The sequence below is a fragment of the Pseudophryne corroboree genome, chromosome 1 (assembly GCF_028390025.1).
Source record: "Pseudophryne corroboree isolate aPseCor3 chromosome 1, aPseCor3.hap2, whole genome shotgun sequence".
In the NCBI taxonomy this organism is placed as follows: domain Eukaryota; kingdom Metazoa; phylum Chordata; class Amphibia; order Anura; family Myobatrachidae; genus Pseudophryne; species Pseudophryne corroboree.
The window spans coordinates 855731642-855757931 of record NC_086444.1 but is presented as its reverse complement, the minus strand read 5'-3'; the positions used below and the strand labels follow the sequence as shown (position 1 = coordinate 855757931).

General features: G+C 44.3%; 1 protein-coding gene across 2 annotated transcripts in view; it reads left to right on the top strand.

Annotated features, from left to right (window-relative positions):
* Positions 1–26290, top strand: part of BMP2K (BMP2 inducible kinase) — a 406412-nt gene that overhangs the window by 142680 nt on the left and 237442 nt on the right. Inside the window, exon 2 of one of the 2 annotated variants that reach the window (XM_063919964.1) lies at positions 21069–21187. In XM_063919964.1, the coding sequence (XP_063776034.1) occupies positions 21069–21187 (119 nt within the window). Of the gene's footprint in view, positions 1–21068; positions 21188–26290 lie in introns of those variants that run through there. The other variant, XM_063919966.1, reaches the window with a different exon arrangement.

Genomic DNA, 26290 nt, shown 5'->3' with positions numbered 1-26290 from the left:
CATAAGAAGTTTATGTCCATTTACTATTATTTGCACTTACTTATCCATGCGGCGGGAAACCTAGTTTCCCACCCACCTGAGCAGTTGGAAAGTGTCACAGCCCACCTGTATGAATCAACCTATGACCTTTTGTTATAATGCGAGGAGTAATTCCTGTGTCCAATGAACAATGAGATTGTAGGGACCATTGAATTGTATTGTGTGTGGGGCATAAATAGACAAGCCGATCACATCCAGCTCACTCTTCAACGGTTCTCATTGCTGATAATCGGGAGCTGGATGTCCAGAGGCGCATGCGATCGTTCCCCTTTGTGCGTAAGTTTTTCTCCGCAATCATATTGTCTTTCTTGTTATTGTGAGCCATATCTCTCTCTCTCTCTTCTCCTCTTTCACTCGTAGTCTCTTAAACGTAATAGTATTGTATTGTATTTCCTGTGTAGTTACCTGGTTAGTTAGTCTGTTATATTGTAGTGTATGACTTGTACTGTATTATTCTTTTTGCAAGTATAACATATTCATAAGGCGTTAGACCCTAAGCCCGGTAGTTGTGTGTTCATTATAGTGTTAAGTATTCTCAGAGCGTCGGTGACGCTCGAACAGCTTTTAAGTTAATAAGGTTACACTGTGTTGCATCTACACCCTATCTCTACACTAAGGTTTTACAGCATATTACATTGTTCATGGTTTAGATATAAAGGTTTAACATTGTGAGCGTCTGCGCCGCTGGTGATCTCCTCGTGGTCCCGAGCGTCCGCTACGCTATAGCGAACCATTACGTTAGTCAGCAGCCAATAGCGTGCCTGCCTGTGATCTCTTCGCCGTGAGCGAACGTGACGCTTGAGCGTCTCGACCACGGCTAAGCGATTGTTACGCAACGTGCGTACCCTTACGGTACTCCATACGTCAATAGCGTACAGTGTTCTTAGGCCTCTTAAAGGGTTTTAAATAAGATAAATATTTAGCTTTATCAATTGGCGGCTCGTCCAGTCCTTCACATATCTCTGCTAGGTAATTTCAGCAGACATTATCCATCAGCAAAGGGCGGGAGATCATATTCTTCGCAGTGCTGACGGGATAAGCGTCTGCTTCGCTTAGTAAAGGGTGCTGAGGGAATCCGGAACCGGAGGTAAGAACAAAACGCTAGTGTCTTTTAAAACTGTTTATTTCTGTCTTGCGTACGCACGCACATATCTGCATTTCTTTTTCATTCGTGTATTTTCATATATCACTCTCCTGTTTGCCATTTTATAATTGATAAACGTGCTAAGAGAGATTTGTCGCTATTTCATAGTTAAAGTGTAAAAGTAATACATTAAGGGATAAAGTGAAAAGCACACAAGCAGCTCTACCTAAAGGTACAAGGAGAGATTGGTGTGAGGTTCAGTAGAGGATCGAGGATCATCTACATTGATAAACGTGTACATTGTGTTACGGTGGACATTGGTTTTGTGTACACGTGTCTCTAACAAAGGGCTGAGACTCGCGTACGCAAAGGCCGACGCACGCAGCGTAAATTACGCAACGGAGCGTCTGGGTACGCCCACGTAACTCAAGTCACACGATAGTGTTGATTTTCAACAGGCGATAAATAGCGCAACAAGCGATAAATAGCGCAACAAGCGATAAATAGCGCAACAGGCGATAAATAGCGCAACAAGCGATAAATAGCGCAACAAGCGATAAATAGCGCAACAGGCGATAAATAGCGCAAAACGCGATAAATAGCGCAAATCTATTTTAATATCCGAAATTTAAATTAACAGATCCTTCTCCAAATTTACAACACATCTGGTCTAAAGAAAAAAAATTTCTGCGCAGAAATAGAAATAGAAACAAAAGTGTACATGTGGTGAGTGAGTGTTTGCAATTATATAAGTTTTTACAATTTTGGGGATTGAACCACAGAAATCATCGAGTTCTCGTGAAGTACATACATGTAAGTGACATACATGGTGGCTAGGGAGGCATCCCTTGTTAAACATATAAAGAGCATTAGAGTGTAGCAGACCAGGAGGTCATACTGTAACAGACCAGGAGGTCAGACCAGGAGGTCGCATAACAGACCAGGAGGTCCAGGTACAGCAGACAAGGAAGTCCGCTATAGAGTCAAGTAGCCCAACACCAAGAAGGGTTGGAGCGGAACCCATATAGGCCATAAAGCTCAGGCTGAAGGAATTCGCAGCTGCTGAATGTCGATTCCACTGGTCGCTCCGTACATAAGATTAGTTGCTTATGTACTGAACGATTGTACCGCACGTAATTGTGTGCATTAGTTAGTCTGACCAGTACCATTTGTGTACGAACCCGGTCATAAACACTATTTGTACATTCTGACGTGATTTGTGTAATTTTTTATTTTTAAAAGGGAAGTTCGCTGGTCACTCAGGAATTATCCAACAACCCCACAGTTACTGGAAAGGGTTAATGCTCTGCGGATCACACCCACATGTTCCAGTAAACAAAGGTTCATAGGGGCCCTAGGTCGAGTACGCCAGCGCTAAAGCAGTGTGTGGGCGTATTGGTCGGCGTGGGCGAGTAAGTGGGGTACTCGGTAAACCACCACTGTCAACCTATCTTTGAATATTTTGGTTTTTTGTAAGGGTTCGCTGAAGACCCTGATATAAAGGTCAGAGGTAGAGCAAGCAACACCTGCAAATTATGGGGGCCAGTTGTTCAGGAAGGGGGCGATCAACCTCGGTTCGGGTTGATTTAGTGAACCGACCAATCGGGTCGGCAAGGTACGTAATGTGTGAAAAATACGGCTCACACACAGAAGTTTTATGTGATGAATGGGAGAGAATGACGGTACATGACGGGGAGAAATTCCCAAGAGTAGGCAGCTTTAGCCCAGAAGTGTTACAAAATCTAAGGAGGAGGATATGTCTCATTAAATCAACAAAGAGACGAATCCAACATTATGATTATTTGCAGCTATGGTAACAGGAGGGTGAAATACAGAGAGGATTGGCTCTGGCGGCGGGATCTAATCCTATCAGGAAACTGGTAGCCACGGCCCCGCCGCCACCATACATATCAGGAGAGAAATTGGTTGCGGAGAATGACGCATTAGGGGGTAACAAAAAGGCACTTAGCAACTGTATAAATGTTAAAGATAATGTTAACCAATTAACCAATGCAAGTATTAACCCGTGCAAGTTGTACCCTGTTTTGAACTTTCCCCAGGAGTGTGATCAAGAGGACGAATCGGCAACAATATCGGCGCTCTCTCTAGCAGCCACCATATCAGAAACAACAGTAGGCACAGCCCAACCCATAAGATTAGTAACAAAGCCCCCTAGCGGAGGGACAGGTGAGGTCGTATCAACGGGTAAGTACGGCACCATACACTATGCTGAAACCATTTCACCACAGACTGTAGAATCTACACAGAATGATGTTGTTAAACTTGCTCCCGTGAGGGTAATAGCAGTTCCAAATGGGAAAACGGACACTACGGGAGTCACTCCTATCAGGAACATTGCCATGTACAGCCCGTTTTCCCGAATGGAATTAAGAACCATAGTGTCTGAATTCCCTGATCCTAGAAAAGACTTAGTTGCTAGCCAGAAATACATCAGAGACCTAGGGAACACTTTAGAGCCCAATAACAAAGACTGGCAGATATTGCTGAGGGCATGTTTACCCTCCATTGTCGACGCAGCTCAATTTTTAGCTGACTGGATTGGATCAGGATGTACCTCTTACAGATGTGTACAACAAAGACAATGTAAAAAGAATAAATTTACAGTTAAAGGAGTATTTCCCAGCTGTAGCCAAATGGAATAGAATTTTTTCCATTAAACAAAAAGAGTCAGAAACAGCTGCTGATTATTTTCACCGGGCATTATTAGAAATGGCAAAATACACTGGCATAGAGGACATTAGGACCAATGCAAATCATCAAGAAGTAGCAGTATCTGTGCTAATGGATGGTTTAAAAGAAGCATTAAAGACAAGGGTACAGACCACGCAACCATGTTGGCGAGGTCTGTCGGTGGCTACTTTGAGAGAGGCTGCTATTGATCAGGACCGGAATATCACCAGACACAGGGAGTCACAAGGTGATAAGTTAATGGCCGTAAGTATACAGGCCCTGACCACAAAGCAGCCTTTGTATAGATCACCAAACCCTGTGGGTAAGTCAAATGTGGTAACATGTTATTTTTGTCATAAACAGGGACACATAGCACGAGACTGTAGAGTGAAAAATTCACAAAGATCATACCAACCCCCTAGACAACGACATGACACACGAAATTGGGATCAGGGTCCACAGAGACGGAGTTATGAGCCACATACAGGGGAAACAAAAAGATATCCCCCAAAAGGAGACTGGCAAACTTCTGGCAGTTCCCATTTAACCCCTTCACAAGTAGTTGCTGCCAGCGGGATTCAGGGAGGTCACCATACCCAATAGGGGTGTGGCCATACCTGTAATCTGCAGCCAGTAAAATTGATTGCAAATCTTGGAAGTGAACCCGAAATTGCAATAAATGTAGCTGGTAAAACATTAAACTTTCTTGTAGATACGGGGGCGGCCAAATCAGTGATAAATTCGACAGTGGGCATGAGAACCACTGGTAAGACAATTCCAGCCATAGGAGTAACAGGAGTAGTCCAGCACTACCCTGTTAGCAAACCAGCCGAGATTACAATAGGGCCTTTACATACCAAGCATTCCTTTTTGCTGGCTGCATCGGCACCGACTAATCTCCTGGGAAGAGATTTATTGTGTAAAATGGGGTGCGTCATTTATTGTACTCCTGAAGGTGTATTCTTGGACATACCTGAGAATCACGCTCAGGAAGTGCGAGACATGTTAGACTCCCCATCAAAATTAATGTCACATACCATTATGACAAATAGGACTCCATCCCAAGTAGAAGAAATGACATCCCAGATACCAGAGTCACTTTGGACTAAAGATGGACAGGACACTGGATTAATGGCAAACGTAGCTCCGGTAGTTGTACAAGTAAAAGATGGTAGGATAGCTCCAAAAATCCCACAGTACCCTCTGAAGCCAGAGGTGGAGTTAGGAGTGTATCCCGTAATAGAGCGCTTGCTACAACAGGGCATTCTGGTAAGAACGTCCAGCACTGCCAATAGTCCCATCTTCCCTGTGAAAAAGAGTGGGGGGAGGGGTTACCGGTTAGTGCAGGATCTAAGGGGGATTAACAAAATAGTTGAGTCAGTTCCCCGTAGTGCCAAATCCAGCTGTCATCCTTATGCAAATCCCTCCCACTGCGAAATTTTTCACTGTTATTGACCTCTGCTCCGCTTTCTTTTCGGTACCTCTGCACCCTGACAGCCAATATTTGTTTGCATTTACATACAGAGGAGTCCAATACACATGGACTCGATTACCACAAGGTTTCATAGACAGTCTAAGTATATTTTCCCAGGCTTTGCATGATTGTTTACAGTCTTTCCAACCAGAGAGTGGATCAGTATTAATACAGTACGTGGATGATTTACTACTGTGTTCTGATTCAGTGGAAGCATCCCTGAAGGATACGAAACAGCTCCTGTTTCATCTTTCAGACACAGGACACAAGGTTTCCAAAGCAAGTTACAATTATGCCAAACTAAAGTAAAATACTTGGGACACTGTCTAACACAAGGACTGAGGCGGCACCTGAGCATTGAAAATCACAAGATCAAAAGCAGTTGTCGATTCCCTGTTCCCTTTTATTGTTATTCTCCACTTCCCCATCCCCTCTCCCTCAAATTATTTCTTCCCCCTTCTCATTCTTCTTCGTTTCCTCCTAAGATGGACTTGCCTCAAGAGACTGTGATCCGGATTTTCCTGTTGACCATGATGTTGACCAGAGCAGTCTGTTCCGGCGAGAGTACCATGGAGGTCGAGAGAGGTTCTGGAATGGGTTCTGATGACAGAGATGGAGGCGTAGTTTCCCAAGAACAACATAATCAACAAGCAAAGGCGAGTATCAGAAAACGATCCGATAGCATTGACCATAGAAGGAATTGTGAAGGATTGTTAGCTGAAGAAAACTGTATCTGTAGGCTCTGTGACAATGTGGTTGAGGATGGGTGCATCAAAAAATGCCAATCCAGTTTTAATATCCACATGGACCGGCATCCATTGAGTGATTATCACTCCTTAGTGGGTAGTGTGTTAAATCAGACAGATTGTTGGGTATGCTCTCAAGTACCTCAAGGCCATAGTAAATCAGGCTTAGTACCATTTCCTTTAACGATAGGGGAGGTACTTGAGCTAAGTGGTGAGAGGCCGGTGGACAGGAGGTTTAATATCTCCAGTCCTCCTAGTTTGAAGCTCCACCAATATCATGTGGACAGATCCCTAATATGTTTTAACATTTCCAATCCCCGAAAGCCGGGAAATTGGGAAGTGTCATGGAGTAACCAAACCATGACCTTTTCATATAGAGCAGATAGAATGCCGACAGATACAGAGCTTATACGCCACATAGCCAGTAGAGGAAAATCTTTCCGATATAGGTATACCCTAGGAAGTAGAATTACGAGAGTTGGAGAGGTATCACCAGGATACTGTGCACATATCGTACAAGCTGATACGTGTACTAGACAGATGGGAGAATTAGGGTTAGGAGATTTCACATGGAAGATGTGTAATATGGTTATGTCCTACTCCGTCCCATATGTTCTCCCCGATGATGCATATTTCATATGCGGGAGGAAGGCGTATAAGTGGCTTGCCCCAAACTCTGAAGGATTGTGTTATATTGGAAAAGTACTGCCTGAAGTAATGACTGTATCACATGCCAAAATGAAAGATATACACCGTGTTGCCCAAGCTCCTTATACTCATACTCATTACGAGCACGTAGTTAAACGGCACCTGATAGAAAGAACAGAGCATCCGGCCTCTGACATGATCCATGAATCCACCGGGATTCAGTTTCTAATCGCGTTAGACATCACTCGCACCGCCAGAGGAGTGCTGAACTATAGATACATATCTGCGCTCGCAAATTTGTTAGACAATATCACAGAAATGTATGATGACACTTTTAGGTATACTGGAAGAGAGCTTCACGCTTACAAAACAGAACTGGTTCAGCATAGAATGATTCTCAATTATCTCACGGCAGTGACAGGTGGATATTGTGTCACACTGGCAACGCAGTACGGCGTGAAATGCTGCACATATATAACGAATAGTACCGAGGATCCGGTCGAGGTCATAGACCAAAAGATGGACGATATTCTCCAATTAAAATGGGAATTTCGCAGGAGACACAATCTCACCCTTGCTGCTGTGGGTAATGAGCTGACTGGTTGGGTGTCATGGTTGAACCCGCGAAATTGGTTCTCTGGTTTAGGAGAATGGGCTCAAGGAGTCATAATGAATGTAGGGAAGTTTCTCCTATGTATCTTAGGTGTTGTCATAACGATTGGCTTGATATTTAGATGCGGTCAGGCTTTAATGAAGTGCAAACGAAGTACTAGGGTGATGAGTTTAAGGAGTGAGGAAATTGTAATTCCAATGGATTTGATTTATGACCCAACTGTAGAGACAATGATGTGATGAAAATGCGATTATACGGTCCGTTTCTTTCACCTGTTTTTCCGGTTTTTCCAAGGTAAAAAGACCCACTTTTGACGAGGAATTTGATGATCCTGTATACAGACAACTGATGGATTAAAGAAGAAGTTTTGACAACCTAATACACAGATATTTGATGAACTATGCCATAGACCCCCAGTTTCCCTAGAAATTTTAAAATTACGCTAGCCCAACACTTTTGTAAGTCTATGGACATTGACAAAGCTTTTTGCTTGCACCTTTTGGGCAAAAGCACAAAGAAGACGGCATTCAACAGACACCGAACAAGACTTCAACCGACAAATGTTCATTAACCTGACATAGAATACCACTGCATTTACCGTAATAATGTCTTTTCTTCATCTCTACAACCTTCAGGTAATTACACACATAGTCGATAGAGAATACCAGCACAGATATCAGCAATCACATATTCCCCCATTCATGTATCATCAACTAAAATGTGCTCCCCATTTTGTTACAACCACAGCCGAAAAGAGCTCGGTAAAGTTTGACAGCCCATCCACAGACCCGTACCACGGGATAAGAAGGAATTCAAATGTATACTTCGCAATACCTCGAAGCTTGATTTAAAACACGTACGGCACGATGATACATGACCCCCCAAACACGGATTCATACACACATGCTTCTGCTATCTCACTAGGACATACCCTTTTCCTACCCTCTCCTCCCCTACCCAACCATGGAAATGTATTTACACTTGACATATATTTTTCTCTTTTTGAAATGTTTTAGGAAGTGGCAGTTATTGTTGACTGCCAAAGGGTGGACTGTCAAAGTCAGAAAAATATCACGATGCACACTGCCATATTTGCACCTCATATGTGTCCCTGCTGCGCATGCGTGCGCTCTCCCGTGCGTGCGCATACTCGCTGTTGCGGGCACCCGCAGGCGCACGGTATGCGCATTTACGGTAGAGATTGTATGCGTCTAGCGGGCGACTCTTTCGTTACATATTTTCACCATATAATGTATTTTGTAGATTATGGTCCCTTTGATAGAATCTGAAAGTTTAGTTAATGTAGCATGTTCATGGACAGAGAAATCCCTCTTTGTTTGATACGAAGGGTCAGACAGGAGTAATACAGTGGTGTTTAGTATCCATCGGAAGAGTATTTAATTAGCAATATTCCGGTGTTGGTTTGAAACAGATTAATCGCTCGTGCGAATAGTTATGGACATAAGAAGTTTATGTCCATTTACTATTATTTGCACTTACTTATCCATGCGGCGGGAAACCTAGTTTCCCACCCACCTGAGCAGTTGGAAAGTGTCACAGCCCACCTGTATGAATCAACCTATGACCTTTTGTTATAATGCGAGGAGTAATTCCTGTGTCCAATGAACAATGAGATTGTAGGGACCATTGAATTGTATTGTGTGTGGGGCATAAATAGACAAGCCGATCACATCCAGCTCACTCTTCAACGGTTCTCATTGCTGATAATCGGGAGCTGGATGTCCAGAGGCGCATGCGATCGTTCCCCTTTGTGCGTAAGTTTTTCTCCGCAATCATATTGTCTTTCTTGTTATTGTGAGCCATATCTCTCTCTCTCTCTCTCTCTCTCTCTCTCTTCTCCTCTTTCACTCGTAGTCTCTTAAACGTAATAGTATTGTATTGTATTTCCTGTGTAGTTACCTGGTTAGTTAGTCTATGTTATATTGTAGTGTATGACTTGTACTGTATTATTCTTTTTGCAAGTATAACATATTCATAAGGCGTTAGACCCTAAGCCCGGTAGTTGTGTTTTCATTATAGTGTTAAATATTCTCAGAGCGTCGGTGACGCTCGAACAGCTTTTAAGTTAATAAGGTTACACTGTGTTGCATCTACACCCTATCTCTACACTAAGGTTTTACAGCATATTACATTGCTCATGGTTTAGATATAAAGGTTTAACATTGTGAGCGTCTGCGCCGCTGGTGATCTCCTCGTGGTCCCGAGCGTCCGCTACGCTATAGCGAACCATTACGTTAGTCAGCAGCCAATAGCGTGCCTGCCTGTGATCTCTTGGCCGTGAGCGAACGTGACGCTTGAGCGTCTCGACCACGGCTAAGCGATTGTTACGCAACGTGCGTACCCTTACGGTACTCCATACGTCAATAGCGTACAGTGTTCTTAGGCCTCTTAAAGGGTTTTAAATAAGATAAATATTTAGCTTTATCAGTATGTATGTGTATATATTTATCTACTATATAAAAGCGAAAATTTGTCGTCCTGTCTTTCTATACAAATCCACAGTTTACAAGCGACATTATGATCGTGAAATTTTACATACAAGCGTATTAAAACACGGTGGAGGCAACTAACACAATTAGAAATCCCTAGCAACCCTTGGGGGGGGGGGGGGGAGACAGCAGCACAGAGTATAACAGGAGAGAGGATAACTCTGGAATTGCTGGAGCTATATACTCAAAAATTGGTACACACATGCCTTACACTCTGGGGCAGCAGCACTGAGTATTTCAGCAGACAGCATAACTCTTTAATGCCTGGAGCAATTTACACCAAACTTGCTACATATATGACTTACACTCTGGGAACAAACACTGTGGGGATAACACACCACTAGCACCCCTAGGGGTGGGCCAGCAGCACAGACTATATCAGGACATGCATCATATGTCAATGATGACAGGGTTGCATGTGACAGGACCAGTGACATGATGTGAGGAGGGGAATGGAGGTAGCACAAACCCACACACTTACAGTTATATAGTGGAAGTAGCACAGTCCCCCAGCAGCACAGAGTATATCAGGAGATACATAATGTGCTACACTATATAATAAACTGTAAATCGATAATTTCACAGGGGCACTGACATAATATGAGGAGGGGAATGGAAGCAGCAGGAAGCCACAGACTGAAGGCCCGTACACACTGGCCGATATATTGGCCGTTCTCTTGTCCGGTCCCGGACAGGCTGAAGTGTTCGCAGCGGCGGAGTATGTCCTGCGCTGCGCAGAGACTGCACAAAATCTGTTTTTACAGCTCTGCTACACATGCGTTCGCACACTTGCACAGCTAAAATACACTCCCCCTGTAGGCGGCGACTATCTGTTCGCAGCAGTGCAAAAATCGCATGCTAGCGATATCGCTGTGTTTAATGTGCATATCAAACATGACATCCTTGGGACTGTGCAGTCACCCATACACACTTGATCGATGTAGGCGATTTTATCATTACAAAACTGCAAATTAGCCTAACATCGCTTCAGTGTGTACCCAGCTTTACTTTAGATTAGGGGTAGGCAACCTGTGTCACTCCAGATGCTGTGGAACTAAGCTTCCCAGCATTTCCTGCTACCGGTTTGCTGTGAAATTAGGACATGCTGAAATTGTGACAAGGCCTTCTGGGATGTGTTGTTCATTAGCAGCTTGAGTGCCACAGGTTGCCTACACCTGCTTTAGGTCTAGGTTGCCAGGTTCATGGTCAATGATTGGTAAAAGCTACAATTTACTGTATTATTTTGTCATCATCATTATGACTTTTCCCCGATCCCATGTGTTTTCGTGCTATCGATAGTTTGATTTCCGCCACTAAAAATGGCCTCTAATTGAATACCGCGATAATGACCATCGGGACCAATTTTGATATCACCCTATAACAGATGATAACGGAGTATTTTGACAGGAAAATATTTCTTGCCAATCGTTTTCCATAATAAATCTAAAACATGCTTAGGGGGGAATTCAGTTGCCCGCTGTAATTTTACTGTGGGTTAATTGCGCCCCCGAGGCTATGCAATTAGCCCTGTCGGTATCCCGACGCTGGTACCTATCGAGGATTTTCTTTTTCGGAGGTCCTGAAAAGAATTCCCTGATAAATGGCCTGTTTTTGTGATCGTGGGTGTGAAAACACATCGGTCTGGGACATTTTGCAGTAAAAGCCTGTTTGATTGTATTTTTGTTTTCTTACAATACATTTTCGGGGCTGATTAAATTTCCCCCTTAATTGGATTTAAGAGTATTTTATTCTAAATACCATATACAAGAGCATTTAAAGAATATTGTGTATTTATGTCTGATTCACACAGTTCCTGATTGGAGCTATAACAGCTTTCTCCGGACCCCTGAGGTCTAATGAAATGCCTGGAGCAATTTACACCAAACTTGCTACACATATGACTTACACTCTGGAAACAAACACTGTGGGGGTCAGACACCCCTAGCACCCCTGGGGGTGGGATAGCAGCACAGAGTATGTCAGTAGACAGCATAACTGTGAAGGCCTGGAGCAATTTACACCAAACTTGGTACACATCTGATTTACAATCTGGGAACAAACTCTGTGGGGATTAGACACCACCAGCACTCCTAGGGGTGGGCCGGCAGCACAGACCATATCAGGACATGCATGATATGTCAGTGATGACAGGGCTGCATGTGACAGGGCCAGTGACATGATGTGGGGAGGGGAATGGAGGTATAACGAACCCACACACTTACAGTTATATAGTGGAAGTAGCAGGGTCCCACAGCAGCACAGAGTATATCAGCTGGGTACTCCAGCTAGTGTATGTATGTATGTATGTATGTATGTATGTGTGTGTGTATATATATATATATATATCTATCTATCTCTACAGGAGTGTTATATTTAGGCTTTCTTTTTATATTTGGTCCTTATATTTGTCTTGATTTACCTGCTAGAACATTATTTCATCAAGTGGTTGTTGTGAGTTAGAGCTGATCTCAGGAACCAAACAACATAAATGGTCATGGCAAACATTGATGAATAGAAAAAGGACTACAGCTAGTGTTTGTGTGGGATGTGCAAACAAAGAAAAGCAAGGACCTTTGCTCATAGACAAAACCATTTTGCACTGTATGTGGGGCAGATGTAAACGTGCAGAGAAACCTAATGCTGGGCATGTACCTTCAGATTAAAATGTCTGTCAGACTGACAAATCAATTGTCTGACATCCAATATCGTTGCCATACACTGTGAGATTATTGGTAGAATATTGTATGATTTCTCTGACGTCCTAGTGGATGCTGGGAACTCCGTAAGGACCATGGGGAATAGCGGCTCCGCAGGAGACTGGGCACATCTAAAGAAAGCTTTAGGACTAGCTGGTGTGCACTGGCTCCTCCCCCTATGACCCTCCTCCAAGCCTCAGTTAGATTTCTGTGCCCGACGAGAAGGGTGCACACTAGGGGCTCTCCTGAGCTCTTTGTGAAAGTTTTAGTTTAGGTTTATTATTTTCAGTGAGACCTGCTGGCAACAGGCTCACTGCATCGTGGGACTAAGGGGAGAAGAAACGGACTCAACTGCGTGCAGAGTGGATCGGGTTTCTTAGGCTACTGGACATTAGCTCCAGAGGGACGATCACAGGTTCAGCCTGGATGGGTCCCGGAGCCGCGCCGCCGGCCCCCTTACAGAGCCAGAAGAGCGAAGAGGTCCGGTGAAATCGGCGGCAGAAGACGATCCTGTCTTCAGATAAGGTAGCGCACAGCACCGCAGCTGTGCGCCATTGCTCTCAGCACACTTCACACTCCGGTCACTGAGGGTGCAGGGCGCTGGGGGGGCAGCGCCCTGAGACGCAATAAATCGATAAAACCTTATATGGCTAAAATAAATGCATCACATATAACTCCTGGGCTATATGGATGCATTTAACCCCTGCCAAAACATATAGAAAAACGGATGATAAGGACGCAGAGAAAGGGGCGGAGCCTATCTCCTCAGCACACTGGCGCCATTTTCCCTCACAGCTCAGTTGGAGGGAAGCTCCCTGGCTCTCCCCTGCAGTCACTACACTACAGAAAGGGGTTAAAAAAGAGAGGGGGGCACAAATTAGGCGCAGTATAAACAATACAGCAGCTATAAGGGAAAAACACTTATATAAGGTTATCCCTGTATATATATATAGCGCTCTGGTGTGTGCTGGCAAACTCTCCCTCTGTCTCCCCAAAGGGCTAGTGGGTCCTGTCCTCTATCAGAGCATTCCCTGTGTGTGTGCTGTGTGTCGGTACTTTTGTGTCGACATGTATGAGGAGAAAAATGATGTGGAGACGGAGTAGAGTGTCTGAAATAGTGTTGTCACCCCCTAGGGGGTCGACACCTGAGTGGATGTACTGTTGAAATTGCGTGACAGTGTCAGCTTTGTATAAAAGACAGTGGTTGACATGAGACAGCCGGCTACTCAGCTTGTGCATGTCCAGATGTCTCATACAGGGGCTCTAAAGCGCCCGTTACCTCAGATACAGACGCCGACACGGATACTGGCTCCTGTGTCGACGTGAAGAGACAACCGTGATTTCCAATAGGGCCACACATTGCATGATTGAGGCAATGGAAAATGTTTACACTTTTCTGATAATATGAATACCACCAAAAAAGGGGTATTATGTTTGGTGAGGAAAAACTTCCTATAGTTTTCCTGAATCTGAAAAATAAAATGAGGTGTGTGATGATGCGTGGGTTTTCCCTCCGATAGCAATTGATAATTCTAAAAAGTTATTGGCAGTATACCTTTTCCCGCCAGTGGTTAGGGTGCGTTGGGAAACACCCCCTACAGGGGATAAGGCGCTCACACGATTGTAAGAACAAGGGCTCTACCCTCTCTTGAGATGGCCGCCCTTAAGGATCCTGCTGATAAAAAGCAGGAGGGTATCCTAAAATGTATTTACACACATACTGGTGTTATACTGCGACCAGCAATCGCCTCAGCCTGGATGTGCAGTGCTGGGTGGCGTGGTCGGATTCCCTGACTGGAAATATTGATATCCTAGATAGGGACAGTATATTATTGCCTATAGAGCAATTAAAAGATGCTTTTCTATATATGCATGATGCACAGCGGAATATTTGCCGACTGGCATCAAGTATAAGTGCTTTGTATCTACCAGTAAAGTGGTCAGGGATTCCAAACGGCATTTGGAATTGCCTTAAAAAAGGGGATGTACCCTAGGTCGCCTCTCAAAATAAGACGCCGTATTATCAGGCGCAGTCCTGGTTGGCAAGCGGACAAAAGGGTTCCTCTTTTCTGCTCGTGACAGAGGGAGAGGAAAATGGCTGCAGAGATCAGCCAGTTCCCAGGAACAGAAACCCTTTTCCGCCGCTGCCAAGCCCTCAGTATGACGCTAGGGCTTTACAAGTTCAGGCACGGTGGGGGCCCGTTCTCAGTGAATTTCAGTGTGCAGTGGGCTCACTCGCAAGTAGACCCCTGGATCCTTCAGGTAATATTTCAGGGGTACTAATTGGAATTCGAGACGTATTCCCCTCGCCGTTTCCAAAAAAGTCTGTTTTACCGACGTCTCCCTCTGTCAGGGAGGCAGTTTTGGAAGCCATTCACAAGCTGTATTCCCAGCAGGTGATAATTAAGGTACCCCTCCTGCAACAGGGAACGGGGTATTATTCCACACTATTGTGGTACCGAAGCCAGACGGCTCGGTGAGACCGATTTTAAAATCTAAAATCTTTGAACACTTACATACAGAGGTTCAAATTCAAAATTGAGTCACTCAGAGCAGTGATTGCAAACCTGGAAGAAGGGGACTACATGATGTCTCGGGACATCAAGGATGCTTACCTTCATGTCAAAATTTACCCTTCTCACCAAAGGTATCTCAGGTTATGGTACAGAACTGTCACTATCAGTTCAGACGCTGCCGTAGGGATGGTCCACGGCACCCCGGGTCTTTACTGAAGTAATGACCGAAATGATGATATTCCTTCGAAGGAAGGGAATTTTAGTTATCCTTTACTTGGACGATTCCCTGATAAGGGTAAGATCCAGAGAACAGTTGGAGGTCGGTGTAGCACTATCTCAGGTAGTGTTGCGGCAGCACGAGTGGATTCTCAATATTCCAAAATCGCAGCTGGTTCCGACGACTTGTCTTCTGTTCCTAGGGATGATCCTGGACACAGTCCAGAAAGAAGGTGTTTCTCCCGGAGGAGAAAGCCAGGGAGTTATCCGAGCTAGTCAGGAACCTCCTAAAACCGAACCAAGTTTCAGTGCATCAATGCACAAGGGTTCTGGGTAAAAATGGTGGCTTCCTACGAAGCAATCCCATTTGGCAGATTCCACACAAGAACTTTCCAGTGGAACCTACTGGACAAATGGTCCGGGTCGCATCTTCAGATGCATCAGCGGATAACCCTGTCACCAAGGACAAGGGTGTCCCTCCTGTGGTGGTTGCAGAGTGCTCATCTTCTAGAGGGCCGCAGATTCGGCATTCAGGACTGGGTCCTGGTGACCACGGATGCCAGCCTGCGAGGCTGGGGAGCAGTCACACAGGGAAGAAATATCCAGGGCTTATGGTCAAGCCTGGAGACAAAAATATCCTGGAACTAAGGGCCATTTACAATGCCCTAAGTCAAGCAAAACCTCTGCTTCAGGGTCAACCGGTATTGATCCAGTCGGACAACATCACGGCTGTCGCCCACGTAAACAGACAGGGCGGCACAAGAAGCAGGAGGGCAATGGCAGAAGCTGCAAGGATTCTCTGCTGGGCGGAAAATCATGTGATAGCACTGTCAGCAGTGTTCATTCCGGAGTGGACAACTGGGAAGCAGACTTCCTCAGCAGACACGACCTCCACCCGGGGGAGTGTGGACTTCACCCAGAAGTCTTCCAACTGATTGTAAACCGTTGGGAAAAACCAAAGGTGGACATGATGGCGTCCCGTCTTAACAAGAAACTGGACAGATATTGCGCAAGGTCAAGGGACCCTCAGGCAGTAGCGGTGGACGCTCTGGTGACACCGTGGGTGTACCAGTCAGTGTATGTGTTCCCTCCTCTGCCTCTCATACCAAAAGTACTGAGAATCATAAGAAGGAGAGGAGTAAGAACGATACTCGTGGTTCCGGATTGGCCAAGAAGGACTTGGTACCCGGAACTTCAAGAGATGCTCACGGAAGACCCGTGGCCTCTACCTCTAAGAAAGGACCTGCTCCAGCAGGGGCCTTGTCTGTTCCAAGACTTACCGCGGCTGCGTTTGACGGCATGGCGGTTGAACGCCGGATCCTGAAGGAAAAAGGCATTCCAGATGAAGTCATCCCTACCCTGGTCAAAGCCAGGAAGGATGTAAACGCAAAACATTATCACCGCATTTGGCGAAAATATGTTGCGTGATGTGAGGCCAAGAAGGCCCCTACAGAGGAATTTCAACTAGGTCGTTTCCTCCATTTCCTGCAGACAGGACTGTCTATGGGCCTAAAATTAGGGTCCATTAAGGTTCAAATTTCGGCCCTGTCGATTTTCTTCCAGAAAGAACTGGCTTCAGTACCTGAAGTTCAGACATTTGTAAAAGGGGTACTGCATATACAACCTCCTTTTGTGCCTCCAGTGGCACCTTGGGATCTCAATGTTGTTTTGAGGTTCCTTAAGTCACATTGGTTGAACCACTCACCACTGTGGACTTAAAATATCATCTCACATGGAAGGTGACGAGGCTGTTAGCCCTGGCTTCAACCAGGCGTGTGTCAGAATTGGCGGCTTTTATCATATAAAAGCCCCTACTTAATTTTTCATTCTGACAGGGCAGAATTGAGGACTCGTCCTCAATTTCTCCCTAAGGTGGTTTCTGCTTGTCACATGAACCAACCTGTTGTGGTGCCTGCGGCTACTAGGGACTTGGAGGACTCCAAGTTACTTGACGTTGTCAGGGCCCTGAAAATATATGTTTCCAGGACGGCTGGAGTCAGAAAATCTGACTCGCTGTTTATCCTGTATGCACCCAACAAGCTGGGTGCTCCTGCTTCTAAGCAGACTATTGCTCGTTGGATTTGTAGTACAATTCAGCTTGCACATTCTGTGGCAGGCCTGCCACAGCCAAAATCTGTAAAAGCCCATTCCACAAGGAAAGTGGGCTCATCTTGGGCGGCTGCCCGAGGGGTCTCGGCTTTACAACTTTGCCGAGCAGCTATTTGGTCAGGGGCAAACACGTTTGCTAAATTCTACAAATTTGATACCCTGGCTGAGGAGGACCTGGAGTTCTCTCATTCGGTGCTGCAGAGTCATCCGCACTCTCCCGCCCGTTTGGGAGCTTTGGTATAATCCCCATGGTCCTTACGGAGTTCCCAGCATCCACTAGGACGTCAGAGAAAATAAGATTTTACTTACCGATAAATCTATTTCTCGTAGTCCGTAGTGGATGCTGGGCGCCCATCCCAAGTGCGGATTGTCTGCAATACTTGTACATAGTTATTGTTAACTAAATCGGGTTATTGTTGTTGTGAGCCATCTTTTCAGAGGCTCCTTCATTGTTATCATACTGTTAACTGGGTTCAGATCACAAGTTGTACGGTGTGATTGGTGTGGCTGGTATGAGTCTTACCCGGGATTCAATATCCTTCCTTATTATGTACGCTCGTCCGGGCACAGTATCCTAACTGAGGCTTGGAGGAGGGTCATAGGGGGAGGAGCCAGTGCACACCAGCTAGTCCTAAAGCTTTCTTTAGATGTGCCCAGTCTCCTGCGGAGCCGCTATTCCCCATGGTCCTTACGGAGTTCCCAGCATCCACTACGGACTACGAGAAATAGATTTATCGGTAAGTAAAATCTTATTTTTTGCCTGTCTGTTGTAATTGGAGCATCAATTATCGGATCTTTCGGACATGCTGGACGATATTGCATGTATGACTGATCAATAATTTACTGCTTGTTCGCGGCAATACACTGTTCAGTTTCTGTCTCGATCAGCTGATTATCAGCTGATTGGACCGTACCTGAACAGTGTATTCCCGGTATTAGATTCTAAAGCGATGTGTACAACCTCAAATCTACAATGCTGTGTAAAAATAAAACTGTCCAGCATATGTGTGCTACATACAAATGCATCCTCTATTTACCCTGCATGCAAAGGAAAAACAAATATTTGGATCCCCTGCATTATAACATCATACCTACTATGGACCAGGACTTTGTATGTGTTTGCCTTAGGCCTGCACATGAAAAGGGGGCGTGGTCTCACTTATGCAGCTCTGACCATGCTTGAAACCTCCCCAGCCAGCCCCATCTTTTGTCACGCAGGGGGCATGTGCAGCCCTTCATGAGCTGCTGGGCTGCCCAGAGTCCCTCCCAACCTTCCCCCATCCGTAAACTGTGGCCCAGGAGTGGTACGGCGGGACAGTGCCTGAATAATCGTGATGGTATTGTTTATCCAAGTTACTACTATATTTGCTTTTTTTTGCTTTGCTCCCAACACGTAATCAGCATCTATCTTTGGAGGGTTATTTGAATTGTAGTGTAGCGCTCAGTCCTAGCTACTAGTTTTGCTTGCGTAAGTAAAATAAGTGTTATCTGTGAGTACCCTTATGTTAATTATAACCAATTATATTTAATAAGGTGATAGCTCTTGTATGGTATATAGTCTCACAGATAAATCATGATATGTTTCCCAAACAAACTGTTCACATATATCTCATAAATGACAAGTTTTATTGCGATAGGGATAAAGAAAGTGATTAGGGATTTGTTAATGAACTCTTTGTCTGTAAGTTCACTACTTATGTGCTGCAGCTTGCGGCGTCCCGCACAGCTGCTGATAGTCTTTTTGTTTGTGGTAAAAGTCCAAATTCCGTGTTGAAATCCGAGGTGTATTGCAAACATAAACACAGTCTTTTGATGTCTTCACGGTAGGAGTGTTTTGGGGTTAAGCAGGGATAAAGTAGGTTGCTCCGGACTGGTCTTTCTCTCTAGTCTCAGCTTCTCAATGTGTGTCCTGGTACAGACACGCCTGGAAGCTAGAGGGTTCGAGAGGCTGACCTGCCTAGGGTGAGGGGGACACTCGGTCAGCGCTCTACGGAGCAGCTTCACGAGTGACACCCGCCGCATACGGAGACTCACCTTCTGTTTTCTCCTGTTTCCCCGCCGCACACCGTCACCGGCTTCTTCTCCTGGTCTTCCGTCTGTTGCTAGGCAGCGTAGTTGGTTTCCGGGTTTCCCCGATCACGTGACCGGGTCTTTGCTTCGTGGTCAGCGCTTGTTGAGGTCTTGTGTATTTCGGTTTTGGGTTGTAGTTTTAAAGCTCCAACGCGTTTCAGCCTCTAGGGCCTTCCTCTGGGAGTAGTGGATGTTTGGAATGGTATTGTCCAGGTTTTTAAAGGGCCATATTGTGACCTCATAGGTCATGTGATTAGAGTTCCTGCTCGTCATTGGTCTCCATGTTCCTGACCAATGTGTTGATGTCACAATTGCAGAAAGTGTTTTCTGCTGATTTTATGTACCAGTTAGATTTGTCTGGCTATGGCATTTGTACAGAAAAAATATTATTATATTAAATATATGAACAGTATTCATTCTAAAACAGTGATAGAAAAAGTTTCTATTTCATTGATGGTTGATTGGTGTGTGTGTTAAGACACGGCCTTTTATTTATATTAAAATGGTGCGTTGCATGCACTTTAAAAACTTGAACAAGTCTCATTATTTTGGTATGCCACAGTGGGCCAAAATAAATACTATGCTGAAGTGGACAAGGGAGTAGACCTACAATGATTTTCAGCTTTTACCTGGGACATTATCAGTAGCCAGCTTTAAAATGACATACAGTGTACAATACATGCTCACCATTTATTACTGTGTGATTTCTGCTAGGAGGCAAACATGTATATATTTCTTACTCCGTGTTTGCTGTGCTATTTATCCTGTGTACATGCTTACAGATTGTGCTCTATGCTGCCTGTTGCATTTAATACCTTCCCTATCCTAGATGCCACTGATGAATAGCAGCTAGTATTGCCTCTCTGAAAATAGAAACACCCTGTAATAAAGTAACTGCTGCTGCTGTTTCTCTTCTACCTCCTCTTACAGCTTATGGGCCCTACACATTACCCGACTGGCCGCCGAGCTGCCCGACGGGGCGGCGCATCGTTCATCGTAGGTGCCTACACACTGAAAGATATGAACGATATCTCGTTCATTAATGAGCGAGATCGGTCATATCTTTCAGTGGTATCGGTAAATGTGTAGGGCCTATTAGTATTTCTTTGGTAGCTTTAGCACATTATTATTTCCATGACTTGGTTGGTTGTAACTGTGAGGGATTAATTGCAGCTGTTTGTGTTTTCTCCCCACCAATCTATAGTATAGCCTCTCTTTCCTGTGTTCTACTACAATGTGAAAGGTTTGGCTATTGCATTATCAGGAAGTGCAGGATAAGGTGGGATGAGTAATACCCCTTTTAGACATGCAGATAAATCCCGGGTTTATGCACATGAACAGGCATCAACCCGGGATTTCTGAATGCATGAAAGGATAACAACCTGGGATTAAGTTCCGGGTCCCCAACCCTGCTCCTGACAAGGGTCACGGAGCTGGTAGACTTGGCAGATTCCCGGGTCACATGTCTAAAAGGGGTAGAAGTCTCACCATTTTTCTAAATGTTTTTGATAAAAACTGCTGTGCCTCTGCATTGTTTTTCATACTAATGTAACATAATCATGTCCAATCAGTAAAATATGCAATACTTTATCAATGGCTCATCAGATGTATGGTAACTAAAAGACTATTGATCAATTGCATCTTTATCATTTTCAGGGGGCTTCTCAACTGTGTTTCTGGTTCGCACTCATGGAGGACTGCGTTATGCTTTGAAGAAAATGTACGTTAACAATGTGCCTGACCTTAACATTTGCAAGAGAGAAATAACTATTATGGTAAGTCTCTAACTAAAGAGGTTATATATGCAATTTAAATAGAGCATATAGCAATCTGGGAATGGGTTGCTATAATCTGTTTGTAGCTGTAAATTATTAATCCTTAAATGTCCATAGTTTTATACTTCAATGACCAGACCACGTTAACCAGTTTTGCAATGTGCACATGTTTAGTAACTTGATTTTTCCCACCGTAGCCCCAACTGTGTGGAGTTTGTATATTCTCCCTGTACTTGCGTGGGTTTCCTCCGGGTACTCCGGTTTCCTCCCACAATCCAAAAATATACTGGATCCCAACAAAAATAACCCTAGTGTGAATGCGTGTACATGTGGAGTAAGCTCCACTGGGGCAGGGACTGATGTGAATGGCCAAATATTCTCTGTAAAGCGCTGCGGAATATGTGTGCGTTATATAAATAACTGTTAATAAGAAGAATACATTTTTATTTATTGTTTTCATCAGTAACTATATAGGAAACACATTTGAGAAATATAGGTAAAATAAAAATTTAGATGATCCTATTCCGCCGTTCATTGTTGCTTTCCTGAGTCTGTGAATACTAAGGGGTCAGTCCAATTAGGTGCGTGTTGCCGAATGCAAGTTTGTTTCTTGAAACTTGCACGAATGCATTCACCGGAGATTTCTCCAATCCAATTAAAAATGCCTATTTGCGGTACTGGCAGCCGGGGTTTGTGAATTGTTTGCAAAATGTGATGTCAGAGAAGTGCATTAAAAAGTGGGGTGACCTTCCTAGCTATTTATGGGCATAAGGAAAGTACTGGGGGTTTTCAAACTGTGATAAATAGCTGATTTGTGCGTTTTTTTTTAAAGTAAATTAATAATACTTTTTTTTCCCATTTCATAAGAAAAAAAACAAAAAAATGCAAAAAAAAATAAAAAATAGGAAAAAGATCATTGCAGTTTATAGCTGTGCCTGACCACAAATTATCGATCTGACATGCTGAATTGTCAAGCAGTTCTGACAGATCTGATAGTTTAAGAGCTGTAAGTCAGCCGCATAGTGCATTTTCCCTGTTCCTTCACAGGAGAGGAACGAGAAAATGTCTCCTATCGAGGGGATAAATGCAGATATCGTGTGGTCATACATATCTCACGGTGGGCGAGATGTACCGAACTCACAAATGCAGTCAAATGCTGAAATCCCCATATGCATTAAAGTGGTCTGCAGCAGATACAGATGTAGCCACGCTCATCCGTCCGACAATGCATACGCATTACGGCATGGATGGTGCAACTAGTTTAACTGCGTCTGACAAACGCATACACCATAGAATTTCTATGGAGCAAACGCTGGCTGCAACTAGTCGCAGCATGGCATACCCTGCAGCTTGCCGCGACGCGTATGCTTATGCACATAAATCATGGCAAGGATTAGGTTGGCTACATCTGTATCTCTCCCGCTGCAGACCATCAGCACTGCAGTCCCCATTGAATTCTATGAAGCTGACATGTGATAGTATCATGCTCTGGAAAGCAAAGCTTTCCGGAGCTTGAAGCTGATGGGCAATGCCTTTATAAATAATGTTGCCTATTGAAGTCTATGGGCTTCCCCAAAGTTCTCCTCGAGCCCCTTTCCGTCCTCCTGTTGCTTGTGCATGTGCTGGCTGGCTGCTGCTCATGCGCAATAGGACTACTGGGTCATAAACTCCTCTCTTTGCAAGAAAAGCTTATCTGAAAAGCTGTCCCTTGTGTAATTATACATGCATATGGCATTAATAATCACTGCTTAGCATGCTATAAGGGGTGGGTTATATCGCATATAATATGCAATATATGATACATGCCACCAACAGTATAGTCGCAATATATGAAGGTTTCAGGCTGTCAGATAAATTGTCTGTTGGCCTAACAGACATTTCATCTCACAGTGTATGCCAAGCTTAAGGCGTATATTTTTGATGTGCAGTCAATGAAAATGTGCAGATTTAACAACTAGTGATATTCTTGTTATTACACTTTATGAATGATAAATGGTGCTCTAGCCAATCAGCACCTAACTGTCGTGCTTGGGAAAAAAACTGTAAGGAGCTGATTGGCTGGAGCATTATAATTCGTAACGAGTGATAACATGAATATCACTCGTTAAATCTGCCCCATAGTTTACTGAGGAGATTCCATAATGACATGTTTTGAGCGAATAGTACTTTGCTTTGTCTACTGTATGAGAACAAAGAAATTATATAAGCAATGTTTTGTTTTCTGTTGGTAATCTAATGACGACTAATCATGTTCAGTTATTGGCATTTAAGGAATGAGAACTAATACCCCTTTCACATAGCACAAATAACCCGGTATCGACCCGGCATATTGCTGGGTCAACATGGGTCAGTGTGCGGTGTGAAAGCGCCCGACCCGGTAATTCAACCCGGGTTATAAGAAGTGTTATTCCCGGGTTGAATACTGGATCAGTGGCTGCGTAAACGGATTCCCGGGTCGATGCGACCCGGGACCGGTGTACTAGATAGGGAGAGGCGGCGCAGAGATGAGCTTGTCTTCCAGCGCCGCCCCCGGCTCCGCAACCTCAGCCCCACCCTCTCCCGGGCGCTGTGGCAACCAGCCAAAAGGGGTAGGAGAGTCTCCAATGCCGGATCCCACCCGGGAAGGACCCGTTTCCAATTCTCGGGTGGGATCCGGCATTTGAGATCTGAAAGGGGTATTACTGTATTAGAGATTCTCCACTGACATCAAAATATTTTTCACAGCTTGGTGGTTCTTGTAATATATCACTTATTGGCATACATACATATAATGTTTAAATTAATTTAGTTTAGACCCTAAACAATATAATGCAAAGTGTTTTTTCTACAGTACAAACTCTTCCCCATGTACACTACAGTCATTGCTTCAAAGACAAAAGCCTTTCAGAAATGATCTTCAAAGCAACAGCACAAGTTTAAAGGACATTTAAAAATAGTATCCTGTTTTTCGGTGGGAGATTTTTTTTTGTTATTACACTGCAGAATAAATAACATTAGATTAATTATTCATCTTCGTTGCAGTGTTCAGAGTGAAAGTATTTTATGTCTTTCCTAGTAAGATGTTGATGAGTTATTTTGTACTATAGTTAGATGAAATATAGTACATAAATATCTGAATGTCATTGAAAGTCCAAAAATGTTTCCTAAAATAACTATTTTAATGCAAAGTTCAATTACAGTTCTGTCCCACAGTTAGTAATATTCAAGAAGAACAAGTATCCTCGAATAGAAAAAAATAAAAAGGGGTAATCAGTGATATACAATGGTTTGTTTTTTTTAAATCATAGCTTGGCGAGAGATAAAGTAGATGTATTATGTGCGCTGACACAACTTCTGCCCCGTGTATTACTGTGGCGGTGTGTGCTACATGACATGGGCACTATGCGCCTCTGTCATTATTAGCGCTGCTATCTTTATGATAGCGCGTCGATGTGCTGGGCAATGTATGAATGGTAAATGGCACTAACCATTCCGACAGCTGCAGGTGTTACTGTCCCATTCACAGCCACTGTCTGCGGTTGCTGGCTCCGGGCTGCATGGGAGATCTTGCGATGGTTGCTAGATCTCGCACATGCCCAGTGACGACGGGCGTGAGGAGCGATACAGTGCATCAGCACTAGGCTGATACACTGTGACGCTGATGGGGAACACTGGAGGGGTGATGTTAATACATCTTGTCGCTTGTGGATGAGCTTTAGTAGCACTATAGTATATTTAATCCAAAGTACCAGCCAATAGGCTCCTAACGCCCATGTTACAAGCTGTGTTTGAAAAATGACGAGCTGATTCGCTGGCACTTTATTTCTCTGCAAAGTTTTGATAGATGTTCCCTACAGTCTGTAAAGTGACAAAAGCTGTCTCTCTAAACTTTGCTTAATCTCCCCCAGTGTGCGCATCAATAGCATGCCATCTCTGTGTAATGGAGGTATTCACAAGAGCAGTGTCTCGAGTACCTCATATAAAAAATAAACTCATCATAGAGTGATACGCAGTATGAACAAGTGTTAAGATTGTCATCAGATCAGACTGATGGTATGTAGAGAAGGATCGGAGTACCAGCATGAGGTGACCACGCAGCCCAAGCTGCTTTACAGCCTATGTTTATCTAGTCAAGGTCATGAGAAGAACTCCTCATGCAGTCATGCTATGGTGTGGATGCACTGTGCTTGCTCTGTAACATCAGAATAAAAAAGGGGAAATGATCATGGTCATGAGATCTGTACATGACCTTTTGTCAGTGATGCACTAATGATAAATACTGTACATAATTGACTTTTTTTATGTGTTTTATCCAATCGCTTCAAGTTATGTAAGATTTTAATATGATTTATTTTGTTTATGTAATTCCAGACTTAAAGGGGTTTGAGTGAAATAAAAGCGCATTTGACATCCCTAGTTCAATGGAAATATATCCCATGTTTCTAAGAATGTGTACTGAATTTAACTGGTGTCTATATTTATACTTGGCCAAATGTGTGCAGCACCATACTGTACTATGTTTCCCTTTGCTACAGGTAGTTGACATGTTACGATCAGGGCCGGTTCTAGACCTTGTGGCGCCCGAGGCGAAAGTTTCCTGTGGCGCCCCCACCCCCCAGGTAAAATACAGTTGGTGCGCGCCCCCCAAAACAGGGGCATAGCTTTTTCATAGGAAAGGGGCGTGGCTTCTTCATAGGGAAGGGGCATGCCCACAGTTATCCCCCTGTACTTGTGCCCCCCTGTAGCTGTGCCCCCAGTAGATGTGCCACCAGTAGCTTTACCCCCAGTTAATTTCCCCCCAGTAGCTGTTCGCCCTTGTAGCTGTGCCCCCAGTAGCAGTGACCCTTGTAGCTGTGCCCCCATTGATTTGCCCCCTGCAGCTGTGCCCCCAGTTAATTTTCCCCCTGTAGCTGTCCCCCCCCGGTATGTGCCCCCTGTAGTAGTGCCGCTTTGAAACCCTAAAAAAAAATCCCCAAAACTTACCAGCCTCGCTCCTGCTTCCGGACCGCTGCCGCTGCTGCTGCTGTCTCCGGGCGCCGGCTCCTCTCTATGGGAGAGACGTCATGACGTATCTTCCATAGCAGCGCCGCACTGACACTAGGGGTCAATTTTGACCTTTTGCGT